The sequence below is a fragment of the Kryptolebias marmoratus genome, linkage group LG20 (genome assembly GCF_001649575.2).
Source record: "Kryptolebias marmoratus isolate JLee-2015 linkage group LG20, ASM164957v2, whole genome shotgun sequence".
Lineage (NCBI taxonomy): Eukaryota > Metazoa > Chordata > Actinopteri > Cyprinodontiformes > Rivulidae > Kryptolebias > Kryptolebias marmoratus.
Window position 1 is genome coordinate 14,900,676 of NC_051449.1, and position 23,333 is coordinate 14,924,008.

The 23,333-nt window shown below is 36.5% G+C and overlaps 1 protein-coding gene across 1 annotated transcript in view; it reads left to right on the forward strand.

Annotated features, from left to right (window-relative positions):
* clstn2 (calsyntenin 2) overlaps positions 1-23,333 on the forward strand; it is a 151,214-nt gene that overhangs the window by 125,401 nt on the left and 2,480 nt on the right. The window contains exons 10-17 of the mRNA XM_017422299.3: positions 9,585-9,747; positions 16,545-16,711; positions 16,989-17,137; positions 20,686-20,891; positions 21,075-21,242; positions 21,409-21,554; positions 21,941-22,061; positions 23,021-23,211. Coding sequence (XP_017277788.1) covers positions 9,585-9,747; positions 16,545-16,711; positions 16,989-17,137; positions 20,686-20,891; positions 21,075-21,242; positions 21,409-21,554; positions 21,941-22,061; positions 23,021-23,211 — 1,311 coding nt within the window. The remainder of the gene's footprint in view (positions 1-9,584; positions 9,748-16,544; positions 16,712-16,988; positions 17,138-20,685; positions 20,892-21,074; positions 21,243-21,408; positions 21,555-21,940; positions 22,062-23,020; positions 23,212-23,333) is intronic.

Consider the following 23,333-nt stretch of genomic DNA (forward strand, 5'->3'; position numbering starts at 1 on the left):
TGCCACATTTTGTTTTAAACCACTCCATTTGAATTTTGAGCATGAGTCAGTCTTCTTTAAGTGTTTACTTATGATACGTTTCATTTGTATGCAGAGGTCAAAATTTTTGAGGTTTAAGTTGAAAAACAAATCAATAGGAAGGGTTCCCAAAGTTGTAAGACTAATTTTAAAAGTTGGAGGTTTCTCTCCAGCCCAGACCTCAAAATCCCACATGGCTGCCTTGTGCATACAGACTAGTTTTAACTGCAGTAATAAACTATGGTTTTACTCAGTTACTTTTCTCAGTTTGTATATCATTAAATCAGTTACATGCATAGTACTCTATTAGTGAACATGTTGCTACAGTGTTTGAATGCATTAAATGCACAGAAAGACATTGTTATTGAATTATATTTTCAATATTTGTTAGTCTGGTCATTGAGCACAACTATTAGCTTGTCCCACCTGTTTTTTGACTTACAACTAAAGCACATTTATGTTAGATGTGACATAATTCCCAAATCTGAGTTTTTAGGTGCAGTAAATGGAAGACATCAAAATGTAAATAACTTTGCATTGTGGGTTTTGAGATTATTAACACTAAACAGTGTTTAATGCCCATTCTGTGATATTAGCATAGACTCTAGGTGCACTACAAAAGCACTGACTCCCCACAATAATTCACTGACATCTTGTTTCAACATTTTCCTCATTTTTGTTTTCTTTCTATTCATCGAACTGAATTCCATCATAAAAATAAAAGCCTAGCGTTCTTTGAAGGAATGCAAATTGCTATTTTTTATACAAAATTCAGCTTTTGTTGAGAATGTCCTAGACATTAAAATCTATCCAGTGATTCATGAGATAGTTGGCAAAGAAACAGACCAACATTTAATTTAAAAGTTTTAATAAAAAAATATTGCATAATGTATAGCATTTTTAATGTGTTGGGGATGATATTTTTAGCTACTACCAGACCAAACGTTAATATCTGTCAGATTGGCTGAGTTATATTTATTTTTGTGTCTTCTAATGTTGCTTAGCTTTAACAACCATCATGAATGGAGTTTACTCAAAAATTAATCCTTTGTAGATGTACACCCAATGATTGCTTTTTGAGTGTTTCATTAAAATCCATCCACTGTTTCATGAGATATTTTGCTAACATGACAAACACACACAGGCAACAATAAAAAATATAATTAAAAATGCTAATTTTAGAAAAATAATTATTTAATGATAATACTTCAAAATGTCTCAGTAACAAGAGTAGAAACAAAGAACTTGGTAAACATTGTTAAAAATACTCAAATCTTTTAATATTTTGCAGAGCAAAGCTTATCTATGACTTGAAGTGGCTGAAATTTTTATAAGCCTGGCTTTTTCAGTTGTGTTGCTGACATGAGTCACATCTCCTTTTCTTTTTAAAAAAAAGAAACAAGTTCTGAAGCAATGATTTTTTTATCAGAAAAATAGTGGCATTTACATTTGTCAACTTACATTCAACATTCTTTGAACATTATGTTTTTTTCTGTTGTAAGCTTCTAGAGAAGCTTTTATCCATTCATTAAATCTTTTCCTTTGTCTTTTTTATTATTTTCTCTTTCTTTCATGCTTGTCCATCTGACAATGATACATAATAAGCTTACATCAAAAACACAAAATAATGACAGAAGAAAGAAAACCTAGAAAAGCTGAGGTGAGAAATGTGAAAAAGAAAAATGGAGATAAGAGGAAAAAAAAAAAAGAAATAGAAGTCATAAGGGGGCAAAGATGTGAAAAACAGGATAAGAGGGGTAGGAAAAATGATCATAATTAGACCCGACAAAAGGCAGCCCCTTCAGGGTTTTGTGGATTTTTTTGTGATAGTTGCGATGTAAAATGTCTGATTTCACCACAGGTTTTTCAGGAAGTCGTGATCAAAGTTATGTTGTTTAGAAGTTTTAATCCTTTCCTAAACATGTCCAGAACAAATGAATGAAAAAATCTTTTTGCAAGAGGGTCATGTAACCTTTCAGAAAAATAGGCACTAGATTTCTATGAATCTAGATGCAACAACCTTTGTCATGGTTACTTGTCATGCCTGTAGTCCTCATGTTTCAGACATGTTTGCAGTAAAAAAAGTACATGTCAACCAGCAGTTTTTGTCTCTGTTCCATCATAATGTTGGCCAAGGGAAAAAGTCAGGAAAGCCATGTAGAAGGACTTTTGTGTGGCTGAATGGGGTTTTGGAAAACCATTCATCAACTTGGAAAAGAAAATAATCTCCTGTCCCTCACTGTGCTTGGTTGAGGTAAGGAACTAGTGACTTGGTCTGATTATATTATTGAGTGGTGTACGGGGCAATCATCTCAATCTAGCCACCATGTCCACTTCTGAGGAGGAAAGCTTGAGGAAAGGTGAGTCCATTAACTTGGGAAATGTTGCTGAGGTAGTTTAACAGCTTTTCAGCAACAGGGTTCCAGGATCGGATGAGATTTACCTTCTGATGTTGAAGGCTGGATGTTGTGAGGCTGTTGTTGTGGTTCTTTGGTGTCTCTTGAAGAACCAGAACAATGCCTGTGGTGGTCTCGGTTTTAAAAGGGATTCCTGAAAGTGTGTTCCAGTGGCTCACACTCCTCAGCCTCTCTGGGGAAGTTGGAAGGAAGGCACCAACTAATCAGTCAAACTTCAGATTCAGAAGACCAAATCTTAACCTTTGCACAGTTGTTAAAGAGGTTAAGAGAGTTTGATTGTCGATCTCAAATATGTCTTGTGGACCTGGAGAAGGCTTAATACTGTGCCCAGTTATGAAGTTTGGAGGAAGTGCTGCTGAGGTATGGGGTGCTGGGATTGTTTTAACATTCAGTTAGGTCCCTGAAGAACCAAAGCAAGAGCTGAGTCCACATTTCTGGCACAAAATCACTGACAGATCCGGGCTTTATCTGAGTAATTCAAACTCAGATTTGACATTAATGATATGATTGTAGGTTAGGGTTGCTTCTTTTTGTTGTGTTTTGTTTTTTACTATGCCATCTCATTTTACTTGACCTAATTCTTCATGCTGAGCAACCAGAGTGATCTTTCTCAGTAACAGACTAAGTGCAAATTCCATTTGTTAAATTGTTCTTAAAATATATCTATATTAAAAACAGAAACTAACAAATTTTGATTGGAACCAAACAGAAGGAACATTGAGCAACAACAACAAATCAAAAAGTTAAACAACATTCACAGACCTTGATGTTCCTGACAGTTGACTGCTGATAAGGCACACAGCTCCAAGAAACACATCAGAACACCTTCATACAGCTTCTGTGTCTATTTTATAATTTCTGTCCATCTCAAAGCTCTCCAGTGAATCCAAATCAACTTGACCTTATTAAGTGGCCTGCAGGCAGTCAGCAGAATGTCCTTGTTATTCTGTTTGTGTCAGCAGATTTAAAAATGCATTAAAGCTGTCTGTGAATAAGGAGTTGTTTTTGGTTTGAACTCATTCTTTTTCACTGGTCATATAACCTCTGTTATATAACCTCTCAGAAAATCAAACATTTGGTACTCTGCTTGTTAGTAACTGACCTAAAACATATCAGACACCATCCAAATATTTTTTGCCAGAGACTGTGGAAACTAAATTGTAATATCAGCCTTTAGACTGTACAATTTTCCAGGTCTAGTAGTTATTAAACTATTCCTTCTCCGTTTGGTGATTTATAAGAGGTAATAGTCACCCATAAATAGTCTGTGGTAGATTTCCTTAAGATAGAAGAGCTTATCTTTGGTGTTTTATTCTCAGCAGTAAACTACTGCAGCTGCATGGTAATATACAGAACACAGGGAGTCCAGATCAGCAATTTAAGGTTTAGTCATCATCATCTAAGATGAATGGTTATCAGCAGGGTGGATTGGTATGGTAATTAAGAAAAGAGCACAAAGTGTCTAACTACCAGAGTCCGTATTTTATACTATACGAAGCAGTAATAAAAAACAATAAATATATAAAATACATATGCATATTTTGTCATGCAACTTCACCATTTTAGCACATTAGTCTGCTGAAATGTAGAATGATAATGGCTAAATAAAACCTTGTAGATGCAAACCTAAGAACTGTTCTGTAAAAACTGTACATGAAGTTTTTCAAAAAATCAGACCTTGATTGACCTTTTAATTGTCCTACAAGTTCTTTCTGAATATATTTTATTCTTCTTTTCATCAACATTTTCCACTGAATATATTCATCTTTGATTTTTAGAAATCCTGTGCAGAGGTTGGGGACAGGAGGGGTCCTACATACCAGCTAAAATAAGAAACCTCTTTTATTATAGTTACTTGACATTTCGCTCCGACATAAATCAACTCCCCAGTATGAGTTGTGTTAAAAAAATATATTAAAAAGTAACCATTGGAAAAAAAAGTTGTTTTTTTATCCAAACTTCAACATCATTTGGTTTGTTTGGCTTATTGATATATATATATACATATTTTTAAGTTTCATATAAATCACAATTGCCATCAGTTATTTAGTTCAGATATTTTTAAAAAATGGAGGTAACTTAGAAAGTGATAATGAAGTTTAAAAAGTACCACTCAGTATCTTGCAATCCAGCTACTGTAAGCACAATAATACATTTTTTGATTTGTTTGTTTGTCTGGTAAAAAATACCAATTAAATTTAATCAAAGTCCAAAAACAATACGATAAACACCTACAATGAGTGTGGATTTGTACAGGTGTGGTTTTAATGTCTCTATATCTCTGTTGAGGGACTGTTGTGATAATTGAGTTCATCATAAGCAGGTCTGCAACCTGCCTGAGGAGCAGCTCATTAGAGTGTTTCAGCTTTCAGTGTCTTGTTACTCTGATGAAGAGGAGAAATACTTTCAACCTCCCACTGATTAATGTGTTTTCAGGCAGTGTGTATTTAAATGTGCCTCAGGTGCAGAAAGAATACTGCTGATCATATAGTAACGGTGTGTGTGCGCGCGTGCGTTTGTGCACCAGCATAATTTCTGATGTTTGAAGTCAGTCAGCAGCTTAGACTAACTGAGTGGATTCAGAGGCCAAAACTTTTTAATTACAGTAATCACACATGTGCAGATTGATTCAAGCACCACAGCCACTCCAGTTGATTTGTAACAAATTTTCTGTTCATATGTTTCTATAACAAGTCTGACCTTAGTGCCTGTCAGCTGCTTGTTTTTAATTGTTGCCTTTGTGCTGTTATTTATCTAAAAATGTATTGATAGTATTTGTTCTAAAAGCTCATAAAAAACATTCTCATCATCTGCTGTTATTGTGACTGTGTTTTAAAACTAATATCTGAAATACCAAAGCATATTTTGGTCCCTCTATTTCTGTTTGTAACCTATTTTGTTAGTAGTTGCACTCAAAAAGAAACAAGAAAATAGAGTGCATACAGACAAAAAGTCAAAAAAAGAAACTATCATTTTCACTGTGGGAGAGAAAAACAGAAACTCACTTTGTTACAGTCATATTTTTGTACGGCCAGCACTCTTGTTTTTGATGTGTAATTTTTGTCTCTCTTTGATTGCCTCACTTTTTGAGGTTTTTTCGATTACTATAAGAATTTTTACCCGTGATGCATGACTCTGTGAATCACTGTGGCTGCATTACATGTGTGTGCTCCCTCCCATAGTCTGTATGGTATGAAAGAATAACTTTGGCACGCTTAATGTTACCCCTTTTTTACTAACCATGTTTTGGTGATCTGATTCTAAACCAGCCTAATCTAGACTTGGCATTAATCTTGTTTTACCCTGTGGTCCAGTCATTTAGCTCCTTTGTTTGGTGCATTTATGTAAAAAAATGTGAAATTCTGGGTCCAGAAATAGAACCTCTATTTCTAATTTTGTTTGTTCAGCTTCTCTGTTTTGTGTTGAGGCAATCAAACTGTGATTGTAAATGCAGCAAGTTCAATCCTTCAAAACCTTTTTTTTCTAAAGCAAATAAATTGTTTAAAAAAATCCGCATTTGATGAAATAAATAAGATTAGAATCAGTACCGAATCACCTTTCCAGATAATTTCTAGAAGAAGCAATGAGTGAGTTAGAACATGCAGAGTATTTAGATCTAAGTCATATTTCTGTATTTTCATGCCTTCACCACACTACAATATTGTGATGGAGAAAACTTAACATGCTGCAGTTAAAGACAGATATTCAAATATACAAAACACAAGCTAATTGAGAAAATGTTTTCATCAATTTTACAGCTCATAGAAGAAATAAAGGTTTTAGCTCATGCTCACACACTGCTAAAGGGGCTGACTTCAGAAACATCAAAAAACAGATAGAGGCAAGCATGCATCCTTAATTTAATTTTTGAAAAAAAGAAATACTTTAGGTAAATCTGAGGTATTCTCTGCATTTTGAAGGAGTATAAAATGTAATGAATGTTTTGAATGTCTGCAAACATTGTACAAGGAGATGTAATTTATGTGTGACTCATTTATTCAAGTTGTGCTCTACAACAAATACTAATTTGAATGGAAAAGCTGGAATATAACTCACAGACAAAATGAGAATACTTTATTAAACTGAATAAGGTAAAGAGCAATACTGCATTGACTAAAAGCTGATCTGTTCACTGCAGATTTTCTGTAACCATCAACAAACAAACAAAAAATCAAAACCACAAAAACTAAATTCATGTTGTTTTATTTTGTATTTTTTTAGATGAAAATTGATTAAAAACAACTAAAGAGAATCTCTTAAGGCTTACGTGTCACAACATAGCATGGACACCTGAGAACAAAAACACTGCCTTCAGTAAATGTAGAGCAGTTTTTTCAGAATCACAGGAAGACATAAAACTTTTCAGAATTAGTTACATTGAGAGGTTTTAGTGTTGAGCTGCTTGAAAGGTATTTAGAAATTTGTTGTCCTCTTGCTGCAGCATCTGCTTTTCAATTAATGATCTTGTTTTAAATAATTTGGCTTTATTACCAGTGACCACAGCAGAGGAGCATATCTGCTCATTTAAGAGTCACAGAAAAAGTAGTGAGAAAAGATGCAACCCTTAGATTGATTTTCACTTTGTTAGATTTCTAATTAAAGCTCAGTGGCTTCAAACACACAGATAATGGCGCATAGTTGTTATCGAACTAATGGGATGGAAACTGTGCTGGAATAACCACAATTCTCAGAGGACATTACTTGTAAATTAAGAATGTTAAATTTTACTGTATAAAGAGTGCCAGAGAGAGAAATTCAACAATATATATCAGAGATGCCACGCACTAAGTCTTATCCATTTGAGCAGTTAAAAAAACAAGAAAAAAACATTTTCTTTTAATGACCACTCACTGATGTAGAATTTATTAATAGTTGTTAATTTTCTGGATCATAACGAACGTATTTGGATCATCTTTAAATCACACTAGATGAAATTTTTAATGTGATTATCTCAGTTTCAGAATTTGAGTGGCTACTTGATTGGACAGGCACAACAGTCTGCCTTTAGGTACAATATAACAAGGATATTTGTGTCCTAATGATGCACCACATGCCACTGAAATGCCTAACACTGGTTAGGATAATTGGATATCAAATTTTGTCACAATAAAACTTGGCTGATATTGTAAAGTGTCGGTCATAAAAGTGTTTCTTAAAAGAATCCTCTCTTGCCTGACGGAGAAAATGGATGGATTTTGCATGTTTTTTACATGTGATCAAATGTAGAAAACTGTGTGACCACGTATGATTACATGAGCTTGTTGAAAATGTTTAAAGCTGCATGTTTTCTACATGCAGAACGTGTTTCAGAAGTTTCACATGTTAATTTAACAGATGTTCGCAGCTGAAGTTTATAATTTTTGTTCCAAAACATGTTTTTCATGTGTTTCACACAACACATGTTAATTAATGCCCACCGCTGAAAAGTAAAAAGCAGGCAATAATGTGTGTGTCTGTTTGTTGTTTTAGCAAAATATCTGATGAACCAGTGGATGGATTTTATTGAAACTCTCGAAAAGCAATCACTAAATATTCATTTACAACTCATTGATCTTTGGAGTCAACCCTATGGAAGACGGCTGCCACAGCTATTGACCTTAACAAACACAAAAATGTCTGTTAGTTTCACAGATATTTGCACAAAATTTAATGCGGTGGTAGCTGAGAGTCATTGTCAACACATACTCCCACTGCTAACAGATTTTGCGAGATCTTGCAATATTGCTTGAGATTGCACATACTGTATGATTTTGTCATATGTTTTGTGTTTTTTTTCTCAAAATATGACCAAAACGGCTTTAACTCATTCCTCAACATGAGAGGATCTTAGTTTTAAACTCTGGTATGAAAGTTATAATGCATTCCTTCATGAATTGCTAGGCCTTTAATTCATGTTTGTACATGTGAGGTTTCTGTGGTATTTCTGTAAGTGCAGCTGGATGTGTAAATAAGGAGCTGTTTAATAACAAGTTTGCAAACTCAGCTAAAAAATATTGTAACTGAATGCTGTGTACATCTTATTTCTGCTGCCATAAAACATAAGCTACTGCAGCTTTGACCATTACAATTCTGCAAAAGAGCCTGCAAATTGAATGTATGGGAAAGTTTTCTGTCTCTTCCATCTGCTAAGCTTAACATTAACCATAATACACGCAGACAAGCACATTCTTATTGCATATTCACATCATGCTGTGATCATTAGTTTCCCACTGTGTGCATCCATGTCAGGCTCTAATTATGACTTAGGTTTAATAGATGCATGCACTGCTTCACTGAACCACAACACCACAATATTCACATTACACATGTACACAACAGGAGCTGGTTATTATTTGTCCTGTAACGATTGAAGACTGAGACTGACAGCTGAGCTCTTTGCATGTTTAATTCCATTATTGTCAATAAGTCATAAATCTGTCCTGTTTACACAAACAAAATTTCAGTTTCACTTTAAACCTTGTAGAAACTCCCTCACTCTGTCAAATTTATAGTAATCAAAATGTATGTACAGATGATGTATCAGACAGGAAGTCAAAATTCTTCTCTGTGGAGGCCATCATCTGTTTTTTTCCTCTTCCTCATGCTGTATTTCCCTCATGTTGTTCAAGATCTGTGAGCATTTCTAATGAGAAGAAGGAAAGTGACAAAACAGGATGTGCCCGTACGGGTTCTCCTAAAAAAAACTCAGAGCATGTTTGCAATGGTTGTTAAAAGTTGTGCAGCGCAGCTGTATTCGTCACCCTTCGTGTGCCTTTAATGAACACCTCATTAGTTGGAAACCTCATTAGCTGTCTAACGACATGAAGCAGATGATCCAGGAAGGAAGAAGAAGAGAGGGCTTTGTTGCGCGTCAGTTATTAAAGGTAGACAGGCGGACAGCGTTGATGCACTTTCAGGTTTTACTACTTACAGGTGTGCAGTAAATCATCATCTTCATAGCCGCAACAACCTCTCAAAAAAAAAAGAAGAAGAAACCCACTCCTAATCTAAATGACACCCCTTTAAATAAAAGCATATTGCCTGAGGAAATATTTTTAACACTGTCCTATTTTTACTCATTTTCCCGTCTTTTTTTTAATGCATAATAAATGGACGAGTGACAGAACGTACTGTAGCTTAATATTATGATTTTCTCCCTGTGCTTTGCAGATTTGTGACAAGGAATGGCACTACTATGTGATCAACGTGGAGTTTCCTGCAGTGACGCTCTTTGTGGACGGTGTGACCTATGAGCCCTATCTGGTGACAGATGATTGGCCGATCCATTCCTCAAAGATTGATACGCAGCTGACTGTGGGTGCCTGCTGGCAAGGTCAGTGTATGAGCGAGTGCAGGTTTATTTCTCTGAAAGAAGACGTATGTTTTAAACAAGCTGAAATCAGACAGACAGCTGCAGCTACACGGTGTTGTAGGTATTGTTGACAGCTGTTCTCTGATCTGATGGTTTTATATGCAGCAGCACGCAGATATTTTCATATGAATCCATTTTTCTGCATCCTCCCTAAACATGGTGGCAGTACATTGTATGGATGGTAAACAGAAAAATTGCACCGATAATCAGTTACAGCAGCCATGAGATGCTGAAAATTACATTTAAATCACAAACGGAGAGGCAGAGTGAGAAAGCAGGGGAGTCTCTGTTAAAATGAATAAAGGGATTAAGATTTCTTCCCTCAAGGCAGTGAGTGTTTCCCCTTTGAAGCAGAGTAGATATCAACAGGAAATTCTGCATGTCATTTCCAGCATCTGCAAACAAGAGCAAGTCGTTACTGCAGAGGAATAAATGCTGCTGTGTTTATTACTTGAATAATTTCTTAAAAGTGCTTCACGGGACAGACTGACGCAGTGGAGATCCGTTCAGCAGCTTGCCTAAATCACAGTCATAACACTCGTGAGCATCAGCTAACGCTTTCGATCCTGATGGCATTTCGGTTGGTGCTCAAATTTTCTTTCATTCTGTGCCTGATTGCAATTTTCTGTCTGTCGTCATCATTTCTTCTCCTTGCCTCATACAGCCTCCTCGTGCTGCCTCTTTCTATGAATCTCTGATTGGGAGAGAAAGCCCTGAAGGAAGGATTAGCAGGAGTGAATAGAGGACAAGTTTGCCAGCTATTACATCCCAATGAAGCCGCTTTAAGCTTCACTAAGCCGCAACTGATAACTTTGCAGGCCATTAGCGAACAAGATTGCCTTTCAGAGTCTCTCATTTCTCCATCCTCTTTTCCTCACAATCAACAACATAACGATGAGACATGTGGAGTATAAACGGCATTCAGACTGTACTCTCACTGCCCTGAGAGCAAGAAGAAGTTGTCTGTTGTTGTCTTATAAGGTTAACAAGAAAAAGAGTTGAATGTTGTTTTAAGCTGTTTTCCCTAGCATTAAGGTTTTTATGGAGTTTGAATAGCAAATGGTGTTTGTCATTTCATTTTATTTGTTCAAAATGGCAGTGAGTGGGAAATTGTTAGGATGCTTTCATGGTGTTCACATAATTAAGTAAAGAAGACATAAATACAGCATGGGAGGGATTTCTGGTAAGAATCAAATGCATTAGAAAAAAAAGCACAATGTACTGCCCTTTAATATAATGTATCACAGTTATAAGAAAAAAAAGGCAGTCAGTGAAGTGCTGCAAGCAACACTTCATTTTCATTTATTTCAGTTCAGTTAATTTACACAACACCTCAGTTCTGTTCAAATCTGGTTAAACAGAAATTCAATCTGATTATAATCTAATCCTGTACAGGCAACTTCAGTAAAACATTAAATGTCTGTTCATAAAATGGTGTCCTGCTAAGAAAACCAATAGATTGCATTTAATCTTCACTTTGATTCAGTCTCCTGTCCTCAGCTTTTCAGAACTCATGCTGCAGCATTTTGGATCAGCTGGAGAAAATTTGGGTCAATCTGACAATAAAGAATTACTGTAGTCCAGTCTAGAGGTAAAAAAATGCATGAACTAGTTTTCATGAATCACTATGAGATATGATGTGCCTTATTTTGGCAATATTGTGCAGGTGAAAGAATGAGGTCCCAGACATTTACCTTAATACCCCCGTCACACATTTGCATATCTGACATTCACTTCTACAAAATATTGAGATATGTGGCTGTAAGAAAATAACACAAAGTACTATGTATGTACCTGATACTACAGCACCAGTACCATGATCTCCAGGATGATCTTGAGTATGACATACAGACATACATACATATGTACATACAGACCTGTATAACTTTGTTGGTCCCTTTCCAGGTCTTTAAAACAATGCTTCATTTCTCATAAAAAGTGCTTCAGTTAAAAGCAATTGTCTAATTATAGCTACAAGCCTTTAGTATGTGATGGAGTAAACAAAACAAACTGTAAAAAGAAATGATTTGTTGTTTATTTTATAAAGATATTCTAAAACAGCATTGAAAGATTTGTTGGTACTCTCAAAGAGGTTATTCATATTTGCATTATAGTCACGTTTCAAACCTTAATTAATATCACAGGTGCCTTCAAGTTTTTCGTCAGCCACAGACCAGGTAGTTCTGGGTAGCTTGGTATCATTGTATGCCTCACATTAAACACGGAGCAGAGAAATCAAAGGTGAGAGCTGTCTGAGGTGCTCAAAAAGAAGATTATAGATATTCATGTTAAAGGTAAAGGCTACAAGACCATCTCCAAGCAGCTTCATGTTCCTGTCAGCACAGCTGCCAATATTATTATAAAGTAGAAGCTTCATGGGACTGAAGCAAAACTCCCAGGACACAGACACAAGAAGAAGAGCAGCCCCAGTTTGATCAGACCAATACTACAGATGGCTGAAAAAGAGCCAGGGAACCATTCAAAACCATTCCAGCTAAACTCTAAGTCACTTTCTGATTGTACTGTTCGTTGCATTTTGAATCATAATGGGCTCCATGGACGAAGATCCAGGAGGGCTCCAATATTAACAGAAAAACACAAAAAAGACAGACAGGAACTCATTAAAACACATGTTGACAAGCCCCGAAGTGTCTGGGAGTGAGTCAAAACTGGAGCTTTTGGGCCAGTTACATCAGTTGTGTTTTATTATTATTAATATTGTGGAAGGGTACCAAGAAATTTCTCCACATATATGTTTTTATAACAGCGTTAGATGCCAGTATGATGCTATACAAAATAACTTTACTGATAAACAGTTAAGGTGCTCAGGTGCAAACATGAAAAAATTATTTATCTTACAAGACTGTGAGGATTATTTAGTGACAATATGAGTAGTGTTATTATTTCATAAACCAAATATTCAACATGCTCACAAACTTCACTTTTTAGGTTATTAAATTTGAAAAACATTGATCCATCATTGCTGCAGATTTTGAACATCATGACTCTTTCTATTTGGATAAAATTTTTTCTCACTATTATAAGAGGATAAATTGTTGTAATGTTGCAGAAAATGTGCTATTTTTCGTTTTAGTATGTTTAGATTTCGTGTTCACAGTAACCATTAAGTTTAAACCACAAATCTTTAATCAGTGCAGTGAATGTTTGAACCAGATAAAATTCAATTTCCTTAAGGCGTTCCTAAAGTGTTGCTTCCACATAAAGTGCCTGACATGAGGTCAGAGTGCCCTTTGACCTGTGCACCAAAATCTAAGCAGGTCATCCTAGAGTTTAAATAAAAGCTTGTAAAAAATTTAAAGAAATTCTCTTGAGGCATTTATGAACAAATAGCAGACAAACAACCCAGCAATCAGCACCAGTACTTTTAAATCATTATTGAAGGTAATTCAAACCTCATTTTGATTTGTCATAAAAAAAAAACATTGACGAAACTAAGATTCAGCAGATATTGATGTTAGTCAGAACTGCCTGTTTTGCAAGAAACAGTTCAATAAAAACATAAATAAGACTGTCCCAAGCTGCTGGTCATTTGTTGAAAGTCTCAAACTGTTAAAATATTTATACTTGTTGATTTAACACAGTAATTTATTTTAAAAGAAATCTGTCACACTGAATGTCTCAGTTAGAGCATGTGTGTTTGTATGTGTGTGGAAGTGTTAATGAATCTTTGAGAAAGTGAAATAACAAAATTTTAATTCCATTTTCTAAAAATGAAAGCGAAGGAAAATGACAAAGTTTTTAGCTACAGAAATTAAACAGCATCATTTACAGGGCAAATATACAGTCTTTATACAACACGTGCTTCAAAGGTTTTGCTAATTTAAACCTGAAGAGAGCCTTTTTTAGTTACTTAAAATTAAAATAAATTATTAAAATAACCTGAGACTCACTGATTTGTTTGAGCATAGAAATGGCCAACTCAATATTTTAATTGTTGGCTGAATACATAGCATGTTTTCAAAACATGCTACTTACCATAGAAAGTCTGAGTTTCTGCTTTAATGTTTCAGTTTGGCTTTAGATGGATCTGTAAAAGCATAAGTGCATGTCTAGACAAGTTGATCTTGTATTTATTAAGACACAAAGATTGTCTTAATGAAAACCTTTCAGCGATGTACTGTGTGAGAGAGAGAGGGCAAAGAAAGAGCAAACTAATGGTAAATAGTTCTACTTGGTGAAGAGAAAGAGAGATAATGGGGAAGAAAATTAGAAGGTTTTCTACTCATTATTTCTAATTTACAGTGCTCGCCTTGTTTCATGTGGGTGAACGAAAGACAAACACAAAGGGAGAATAACAAAAATCTACTTCAGATAAGGATTGTCTCATAATTTCTGGCTGCAGATCAAGGTTTTGCAAAAAAAATAAAAAATTCCAAAGTGGACTGAAATAAGAACTGATATATTTGATTATCAACACAATTCTAACAACACAAATAGTGTGTAAATGATTAATAAAGGTAATTTTAATTCTTATATTAGTTTTAGTATTTTTGAATCACAGTCCTTACTTTAGCATGTGCAAACAACAGCTTAATATACTGTGAATTAATTTGTAAAAAAATGTTTTTGTAGTATGCCAGAATACAAATATAGCCTGAGTGTGTGTACAGTTTAATGTGTGTTGGTACTACCTGGCCCAGTAATAAACACAGTATACTCAAATTTAACTAAAAAGCATCCGATTGAAAAATAGAAAATAATTTATCAGTTGATAAGTTATTTAACCAAAACTGATTGGGTGAGTGGCTTCTTATTGCTTAAACAATTATCTCAAAAGACTTGTTTGGAGAAAATTTTACTTTGATTCAGAAGAAATGAATCATTGGTTTGAATCAATTAAATAAGCTGACATAGATTGCTAAAACTCAACACTGGGTTTGAAACTGTTCAACACCATATTAGAAAACCTGAAGAACGGAGGCGAAACGTCCTTTTGCATCAAGGAAACATGGTCTGAAAATAAAAATCAAGATCAGAAAATCAAGACTAGGTTAAAACCAACAAAAAACAGCAACTCTCAGAACTTAGTTGCAACATTTTCACATCACAGTCCTGATGGAACTTAAAGTTTGGCTGTAAGCAGCTTAAAAAGACCCTGATAAAAAAGATGCTTCAAACTGCGATGAAGTCTTAAGACTGGAAGCAACAGAAACAGGCTGTTTGGTCTGAATGTTCAGAAAGAACAGGACATTATTCTCACACACACAGATTGGCCACTTCACAGTTCAGACTTCTCCCACATGAGGGATTTTTGTGCTGGAGAAGACTTTTCACATCAGTCCAGACTCTCCTATCAATAATACAACATCTTGGTGATAAAGTCTAAAATTTGTTGCTGCATAGGCTCTAAAAAGGAAATCTATAAAATGTTTTCTTTGGCATGGAAGCAACGTGTGATTAAACCTAAAGGGTGTCCAAGTATATATAAGAATGTGCATGTTTTGTTCAGACACAATTTACATTTTAAGAGGTTTTGAAAACATTTTTAGAGAGCTGTAGACAACAAAAGCATTGCGGACCCTCATTCTGCTGTTACACTTGTTTGTTTTGGACCTGAGGCGAAGGTGACCCTGTAGTTGGTATATATGTAAAAACAAAAATCTGTTCTTGGTTTCGGAGAAGCTGTTCTTCAGCATGCTGGAGGCTGAATTTCTGTGATAGCATCTACTCTTTCAGCTCTCCTTGTGTGCACTCTGACAGAGCTGAGAGAGAAAACACCTCCAGCTATGTGCAGGTTAGCTCGTTCATGAGAACGCGTCAAGGTTCTGTCTACAATTCCCAGGACTCGCCACAGAACAGTCTTACTCCAGGAGAAACCTGAGGTTGGATTAAACAAGGGAGCAACTTTAAATAACAAAACTGTGGAGCTAATGTTTAATATGTGTTGAAGAAGTTATATTCTGCTGATAATGGGAGAGAAAACTAAATGAGAATAAATGCATCATTGTGGTTCTTTTTCATATTAAATAGGTGAGCCATGGCTGCTTGGATCATGTTCAGTCATGATTCATCCTGTTTCATTTCTTATTTTATCAAGCATTGAGCAGTACAAACTGTTCTGCATGGGCAAAAAGTGCAAAAGAAGGAAATTCAAGACCTGCAAAAAAGATTTTGTCATAAATTTCATGTTGGATTTTTAGAAGCTTTGCTTGTGTTTGCTAGTAAACAGTGTGTAGAGAAGTGACCATCAGCATTCAGTTTCATTTTACTTTATATAATTTGACTTATCTCTGATTGTTGTAGTAGCCAAACACTTTAGGTGAAGCACGCCCTTATATCTGTCAAACTCATGAGTAAAATTTATTGTAAAGCTAAAGAGCTGAGACTATTATTGGACTCCACAAGTTCTGATATCCCGTGATCCCACCTCATCACTCTTCTGCTTCCTTTTTGACATGTATAATGTGATTTTGAGTTTTTCATGCAGAAAGTTTCTTGCTTTTTTGTCGTAGCTAACACATTTTTAGTTATTCTCTGTCGTATGTTAATTTAAACAGTGTTTTTAGCACTTTTAAGCAGTTTATTACCTCTTGCCTCTAAGTATGAAAACTAAACATTTATTAACAGATTGTTTTCATTTCATTTTTATTTGACTAAGCAACAAATAAAGTTTTATATTCTTACCTTTTAAATGCTTTTTAGCATCACTTCTTACTTTGCCTCTCCCTACCTCTCTTCTTGCCTCCTTTTTCCCTTTCTCCACTCTTCGCCCCCCTGTCTTGTCTATTTCCCACTAGGCGGAGTGGTAGCAACCTCAAGGTTCACGCAGTATTTCCACGGCAGCCTTTCAGGTTTGACGATCCGACCGGGCCGCATTGAAACCCAGAAGGTTATCTCCTGCTTGCAGGCCTGCAAAGAAGGCCTTGATATTAACTCCCTTGAAAGCCTGGCAAAGGACATAAAGGTGCGTGAAAATATGAAGACACTGTTTCAATTCACTACACACTTCAGCCTTTAATAGTAACTCTTATTACCTTGGCATTTAAGCAGTGAAGGTTGGTGTTTTTGTCTGAACATAGAATATTTTGTTACGCTTTTCTTTAATGGTACTGAGAAATTAAAAGGAATTCAGCAAAATTGTGAGGCAAGACTCACTTTGTGTCTTTGAGTTAGAGTATTTACACTCTAATGAGAAGTTTCTTTTCTGAATATGATGTGTGTGTGTGTGTGTGTGTGTCCAGTTTCATTTTAACCCAGCTCAGTCTGTGCTGGTGGTGGAGGGAGAAGATGTGGACAGCATCAACACAGCCATGACGAAAGTCTCCTACATCAACTCACGTCAGTTCCCCACACCGGGCCTCAGACGGCTACACATCACCGCCGCTGTACAGTGAGTACACATCGGATTCATTTTTAATAAAGGCCTAAAGTTCCTTGAAGGAATGCATATCACCCACTGTGGGTTTTAGACTTGAGCTCATCTTATAATAAAAAATAATGGAGTTGTGGCCATTTTGGTCAAACCTTGAAAATAACGTTATGTGCAGTCTGTTAAACTGACTGAGTTACCACCATTTTTGTGTTGGCTAATGTTGATTAGTTGTGGCAGCCATATTGAATTTCATTGGCTCCAAAAATTAATCAGTTGTAGATGCTGTAGATTCAATGATTATTTACTAAAAGTTGTATTAAAGTCTGTATGATGGTTCGTGAGATGAAATTTGCTAACATGCAGGCACAATTGACTCCAAAAGTTGATGCCAAAGTCTTGAACACAGATCTTGCATGATCTGCTCAAAGTATAAGTAGGGGATCAGCCTCAGCTACTACCACACCAAATTTTAGCTCAGTATCTCTAAAATTTACTAAGTTATTGTCATTTTTGTGTAGGCTACAGTCAGTTAGCTATGGTGGCCATCTTGAATCAGATTGACTCCACAGGTTAGCCAGTTGTAGATCTCAACACAATGATTAATATCTGAAAGTTTCCTTAGACCTTGTTCAGTGATTCATGAGATATTTTACAGTACGAACAAATGAACACACACAGACGTGCTCCACCTTTACCAGCCAGTAACTATAATATACAACACGCTTTGAATTCCTAAAGAGCAATTATAGTGTTTATTTCTTTCTTTAACTTCATTGTCTCTACTAGCTTTTGTATGTTTAAGAGTTTTGCAGTTTGACACGAGTTAAAGACTGCTGAAATGAAAAGCCTCGTGTATTTTCTTCCTTTACTCGAGTGTCACTGTGAAAAACATTTGCCTAAAGCCTGGTTCTTAGGCATTTTTGAGTGCGGCAAACAAAGGATGAGCTGCTGCCTCTGACTCAGAGCAGTCTTGGTCAATTGACTTTAAACATATTAGAACCATGACAGAAAAGGGCTGCTGTGATGGGCAATAAAAAGGAATGAGCAAATAATTTACAAACAATAAACCAACATTAAGCTATTTCAATTTCTCTTTGTAAAACTTACAAATATAACTATAAACTTGTAATGAAGCATTTATGCTCATTATCACCCACCGCCATGAAAGCGAGGGTTCAGGTTGTATATGCCTGTTTCTGTGTGTTTTTCTGTTAGCAAAATATCTCCTGCACCAGTGGACACATTTTAATGAACACCCTGAAGCTACTGTTCGATGCACATTTACAACTTAATACAAGATGGCTGCCTCAGCAAACACAAAAATGGCTGTAACTCAGCCAGTTTTACAGATGTTGAGCTAAAATTTGGTGTGGTTGCAGCACATACACCAAGCGCCAACAGATTGCAGAACACATTTGTTTGAAACGACAGGTGATTTACATTCCTCTAAGAAATGCTACTTTCATTTTTTGAAGCATTTCTGCTCAGTTGTGTTGCTTGTGTCATATTCTTAGCATTTTCAGAGACAATAATGCTGACTCTTACAATAAAGCAGCCACTTTAAGTGAGAGGCATTTTGGTTTATTGTTCAGACACTGAAAGATGTTACCATAAATATGACATAAAACTGTAAAGGCTTCAAAGTTCACAGTTTGTAACATTTCTAATTGAACACTGAGTGTGTGAGTATCAGTATCAACCCATCAGGTTGTTTTTTGGTGATTGTTCCCACTGTTTTAATGGTTAAACTTATTGAAAAGGATCCCTATCATATGCAAATGTGTGGCTGTTTCCATGTGGGTTTTATCTGTAAATTTACCTTTTTTAGATCAATCTGTGTCTCTGTGTCCACATCCTCTAACTGTGTTCTGCTTAATAAGATTACAAACGTATATGTGTCACCCTGCATTTACACACACTTGATACATCTGTATAGTCTTTGCTTCATTCTCAAATTAATTTGGATTTGGATGAAGACAGAAACCTGATTTATGTGCAGAACAGCTCAATCTTTAATGAGTCATGGAGGTTTGCGTTGTCTGATTTCTTATGTGATCTGTGTTTGTTATAGCAGCAAGTAAGAACATTTTTCTCCAAGAAGCTTTTCCTGCAGTACAAGAACTCATTATCACACACCATGCTCACATGTGTGCGATTTTTAATTATCAGTAGAAGACTTAAGGGAAACAAAGCATATATAATTTCTAATCCAATTTATTTAAAGCAAGGTGTGTGAAAGCAGATGTGTTGTGTCTGCTTTTGTCTTCAAGCCACTGAACTGTCAGTGAAATGGCAAAGATTGGATCGTTAGTGTGAAAACTATTAAACTGAGCAGCTGTATGTTCAGGACATAAAGCTTTATGGTGTTTGCAAAAATGACATCACTAAAGTCTTTATATCCTTGCTTTAGTTTTGTGTTTGTTTTACTTTCTATGCGTCTCCTTTTAAATTTGATTTGAATTGGTTAAACCGAACCCAAACAGCAGAACTTCAGGAGGATGAGGTCAATCTCTTAGAATAAAACATGTTTGTTTTATTGATTGACTGTTTATTGATTGATAGTTCAGTGTGAGTAATAATACCATCTAATTGTGAAAACAGACAGATTACTTCAACATTAAATGAAGATATTCATCAAATGAATCATGTTCTTTATTGGATTAATGATAATCTCTTCAGTTCCACGATTCATCCAGCCAAAATTATTCATCTGGCAAAATCTACAAAAGGTCTTCAGATTAAAAAAAAATAATAAAGGGTGACAGAAATATTATTTAAAAATTCTTTCCAACCACAAATTACAGTCACTTTAATTTTGACTAAAGCTGGAAAGAACCTGATACTCAAATATTTTTTAAAAAATGTTTAAAATGCCACTTTTCACACTGAGTAGTTTTTGGGTTTGTTATGTTTTTTATAATTGCAGCGTGATCTCATCAGTATTTCCTCTGCTGCTCCTATATGCGACGTGGTTCTCCTCAAACCACAACGAAAAGCTGCATTAAACGTAATGCCTGATTGCAGGTGGTGTGTATTTATCATTGAGCACAGTCCATAAAGCACATTTGTTAAGCTCTGATCGAAGGCGGGGGTCAAAATGAGCTTTGTGTTGTTTGATAAAGTGAGGTGAGCAACACCTGAGGATTTTAGACTCTGTAAAGCTGCTGTTGATAAAATAAAGGCAGATCAATTTACTCAGACAATCTGAGAAATCTGCAGATCGTCCCTGATTAAGAGGTTCCTAAAGGTTTTCTTTATTTCTTGTGAATGACCACAGCCTGTGGTATCATCCTGCATTCAGAACATTTTCAATCTGCAACTAGTAATAACATAAAATAAAAGGTCAGATTTCCCTTTCAGTCTCAGTCAGTTTGGTTTACTAAGCAAAATCGTTCTTCCACTCAGAATTTTTTCCATCTCAGTGTTTTTTTTCCATTATTTGCCCCCAATAACGAAAAATCTCACGTTTGCTGTGGGTGGCAGACACATCATCACCAGCAACACAAACAATCAGTGAGTCAGTCGTTTCTGCTCTTGTCTCCCGTCGTCGTCTGTTTGTGTGTCAGGTGTTTCGGGGAGGAAACGTGTCTCTCCATCCCAGACATCAAAGCGGTGGTCATGGTACTGGTGCCCAGTGAACCCAGAATTACCATCACAGGATCGAAGCAGCACATCAGGCCCGCCAGTGACCTCCGCAGCCCGCTGGGTGTGGCTCCCTTCAAAGAGCTTCGCATCACCAGCACCGTGATGAAGGGCGACGCCTTCGGTGGACGTGAGTTCAGAAAATGCTTCGGGTTTTAGTCCAACGTTGCTTTGTCACAGCAGGTAGTTCACGGTATTTGTTAATAAACTGAAAGTTTAGAAGACTCTTGGGCTTTTAGAAACATTTTGCCTGAGTCTCTCCTGCTTATTTGGCATCTTTTTTTACACACTACACGCGTGTCTGTGTGTCCAGCCCGCAGGCCCGGTGTGATGGAGGTGATGCACAACCTGGACTACTGTGATGTTCTGGTGATCGGGGATGAACTGAATCCTGAAAGAGAGAGTCTGGAGATCCATCACAGTGCTCTGCTGGGAAAACATCTTGATGCCACAAACTCCACATCTGGAATATCAATATATGGTGAGGAAAGCTAATTCTCTGACAGTAAAACACTCCTTAAGGCTCATAATTTTAAATCTTAATGTGGGTCTAAAAAGTCGGCTCCCTCTTTGTGCAGGAGGGCGAGTGTGTTTCATGTGTAATACATGCTGGACTGTGGGATGACGCTGAGTTTTTCTGTAACCAGGTGTGGACTCCATGGCCCACTACGAGCAGGCACTGAGGCAGCTGCGCTACAGGAACTGGAGACCGGCCTCTCTGACGGAGAGAAGGTTCAGACTCACCTGCTCTGAACTCAACGGGCGATACACCAGCAACGAGTTCAACATGGAGGCAGGTTTTCAGATTTGAGTTAGACGTTCCCCTCTTTAGTGTTTCTCTTGTTTGCATGTGTTTATTGAGGGCTGCTGAAGGCAAAATAGCTTTAACTTTACAAAAACTGAGCTAAAATGTGTTGTGGTAGTAGCTGAGACTCACCCTCAGGACTCTGAATCAATCTTGCAGTATTACATGAGATCACTCATTTACAAGGTTTACTAAAAACCACTCAAACTCTGTCTCTTCTCATCATAAGATCATCTCAGTTTTAAAACTCTGGCCTAAAAAGCAGTGGTGATATGGAGTAGTTCAAGGGATGCAAGGCCTTTAATTAATTATTTATAAATTAATTAATAATCTCTCCAAAATTGTGACTTGAATTGTCTTCTTGCCTCTTTTAGGTCAGTGTTCTTCACCACACGGCGCCTGTGGAGCACGTCAATCACATGGCTGCCCCGTCTCAGTACATGAGACCCGTCCATCACCCGCTCATGATCCACACCATTAACTCACACATGTCAGGTAAGGTACGAACACAGGAGCATTCTGCTGAAAAAAAACTACTGTTCGGTGATATTTTATCTGCACTTTATTGTCACAATCAGACAGCAAAAACATCTCCACTTACTGTCTGATTTCTTTATGTTTACTTCAGACTCATTGCTGTCAACAAAGGTTTTCTGTTGTTTTTACTAACCAAAGCCTTATTTCATGATTAACTATTATAGGAAACTTGACCTGTGATGTTCCCTTATAATGTAGTTAAATAATGTATTATTGCCTTTATGTAACTCTGTGATTTATTTACTCTTATTGTGCAAAGACTTTGACAGGTGAATGAATAATTGCAGACAATTAGTTGCTTTTGCCTAGGTCTAAAGTAAGCAGGTTAAAGAGGATGAAAATATTTCAGACTGCTTTGTTGTGAGGCGGGTGTCTAAATGTAAATGTGTTTCTGTGTAAATATGTCAGAATGTTTAACCAAATGTTAGAAAAACACATATACAATACATCTACACTGTGGAAGCAGTGCAGTTTTTACTGTCTGCTCCTTAAAGATAGGATGTACGGGATGCAGTGTTTTTCTTTTTTCCAGCCAGAGTTGCAGAAGAGGGTGAAACAGAATGAGAGCAGATTGCAAATCAGACCTCGAATGAAGAAAAACAAAGTGGACAAACCAAATGTCAAGGGCTGATTTAACTCTGTGCTCCTTGGAGTGTTCAGTCCTGTGAGAGATGTGATTTTTGCACCAAACCTTTTTCTCCAACGAGCAGAAAAACATGTGAACAATGTTTAAATGCTTGAATTCTCTGTGTGTCCATCTGCATGTCGCTTCATGCGAACTGAAGAAACTCAAAGAAACAGCAATCAGATTATTTTTCAGGTTCTTTTACTTTTAGTGAAAAGACTGCGAAATCTAAAATCAAACACAGAAGGAAGGCAGTGGTTAAAAACCCTCCATATGTTGTGTTTTCATCCAGGGGGAGCGCCTCCTGCAGCCACGGTGGGCATTGTGGTCTGTATCGCGGCCCTGGTGGTAATCGTGGTGATCGGCATCTACAGGATCCACACCACACACCAAGAAGGTTCCAGAGACGACGAGGACGACACTAAAGACCCTGAGATGGACTGGGAGAGCTCTGCACTTAACATCACCGTCAATCCCATGGAGGTAACTGGGAGCAGTAGGACTGTGACTCACTGTGGGCATTTTAGTCCTTCAGAGTGTGATTCTTTTTTAATGTGATGACTTGGACTACCCACAAGTCCCTGTGCCTGGATTTAGGATCTGTG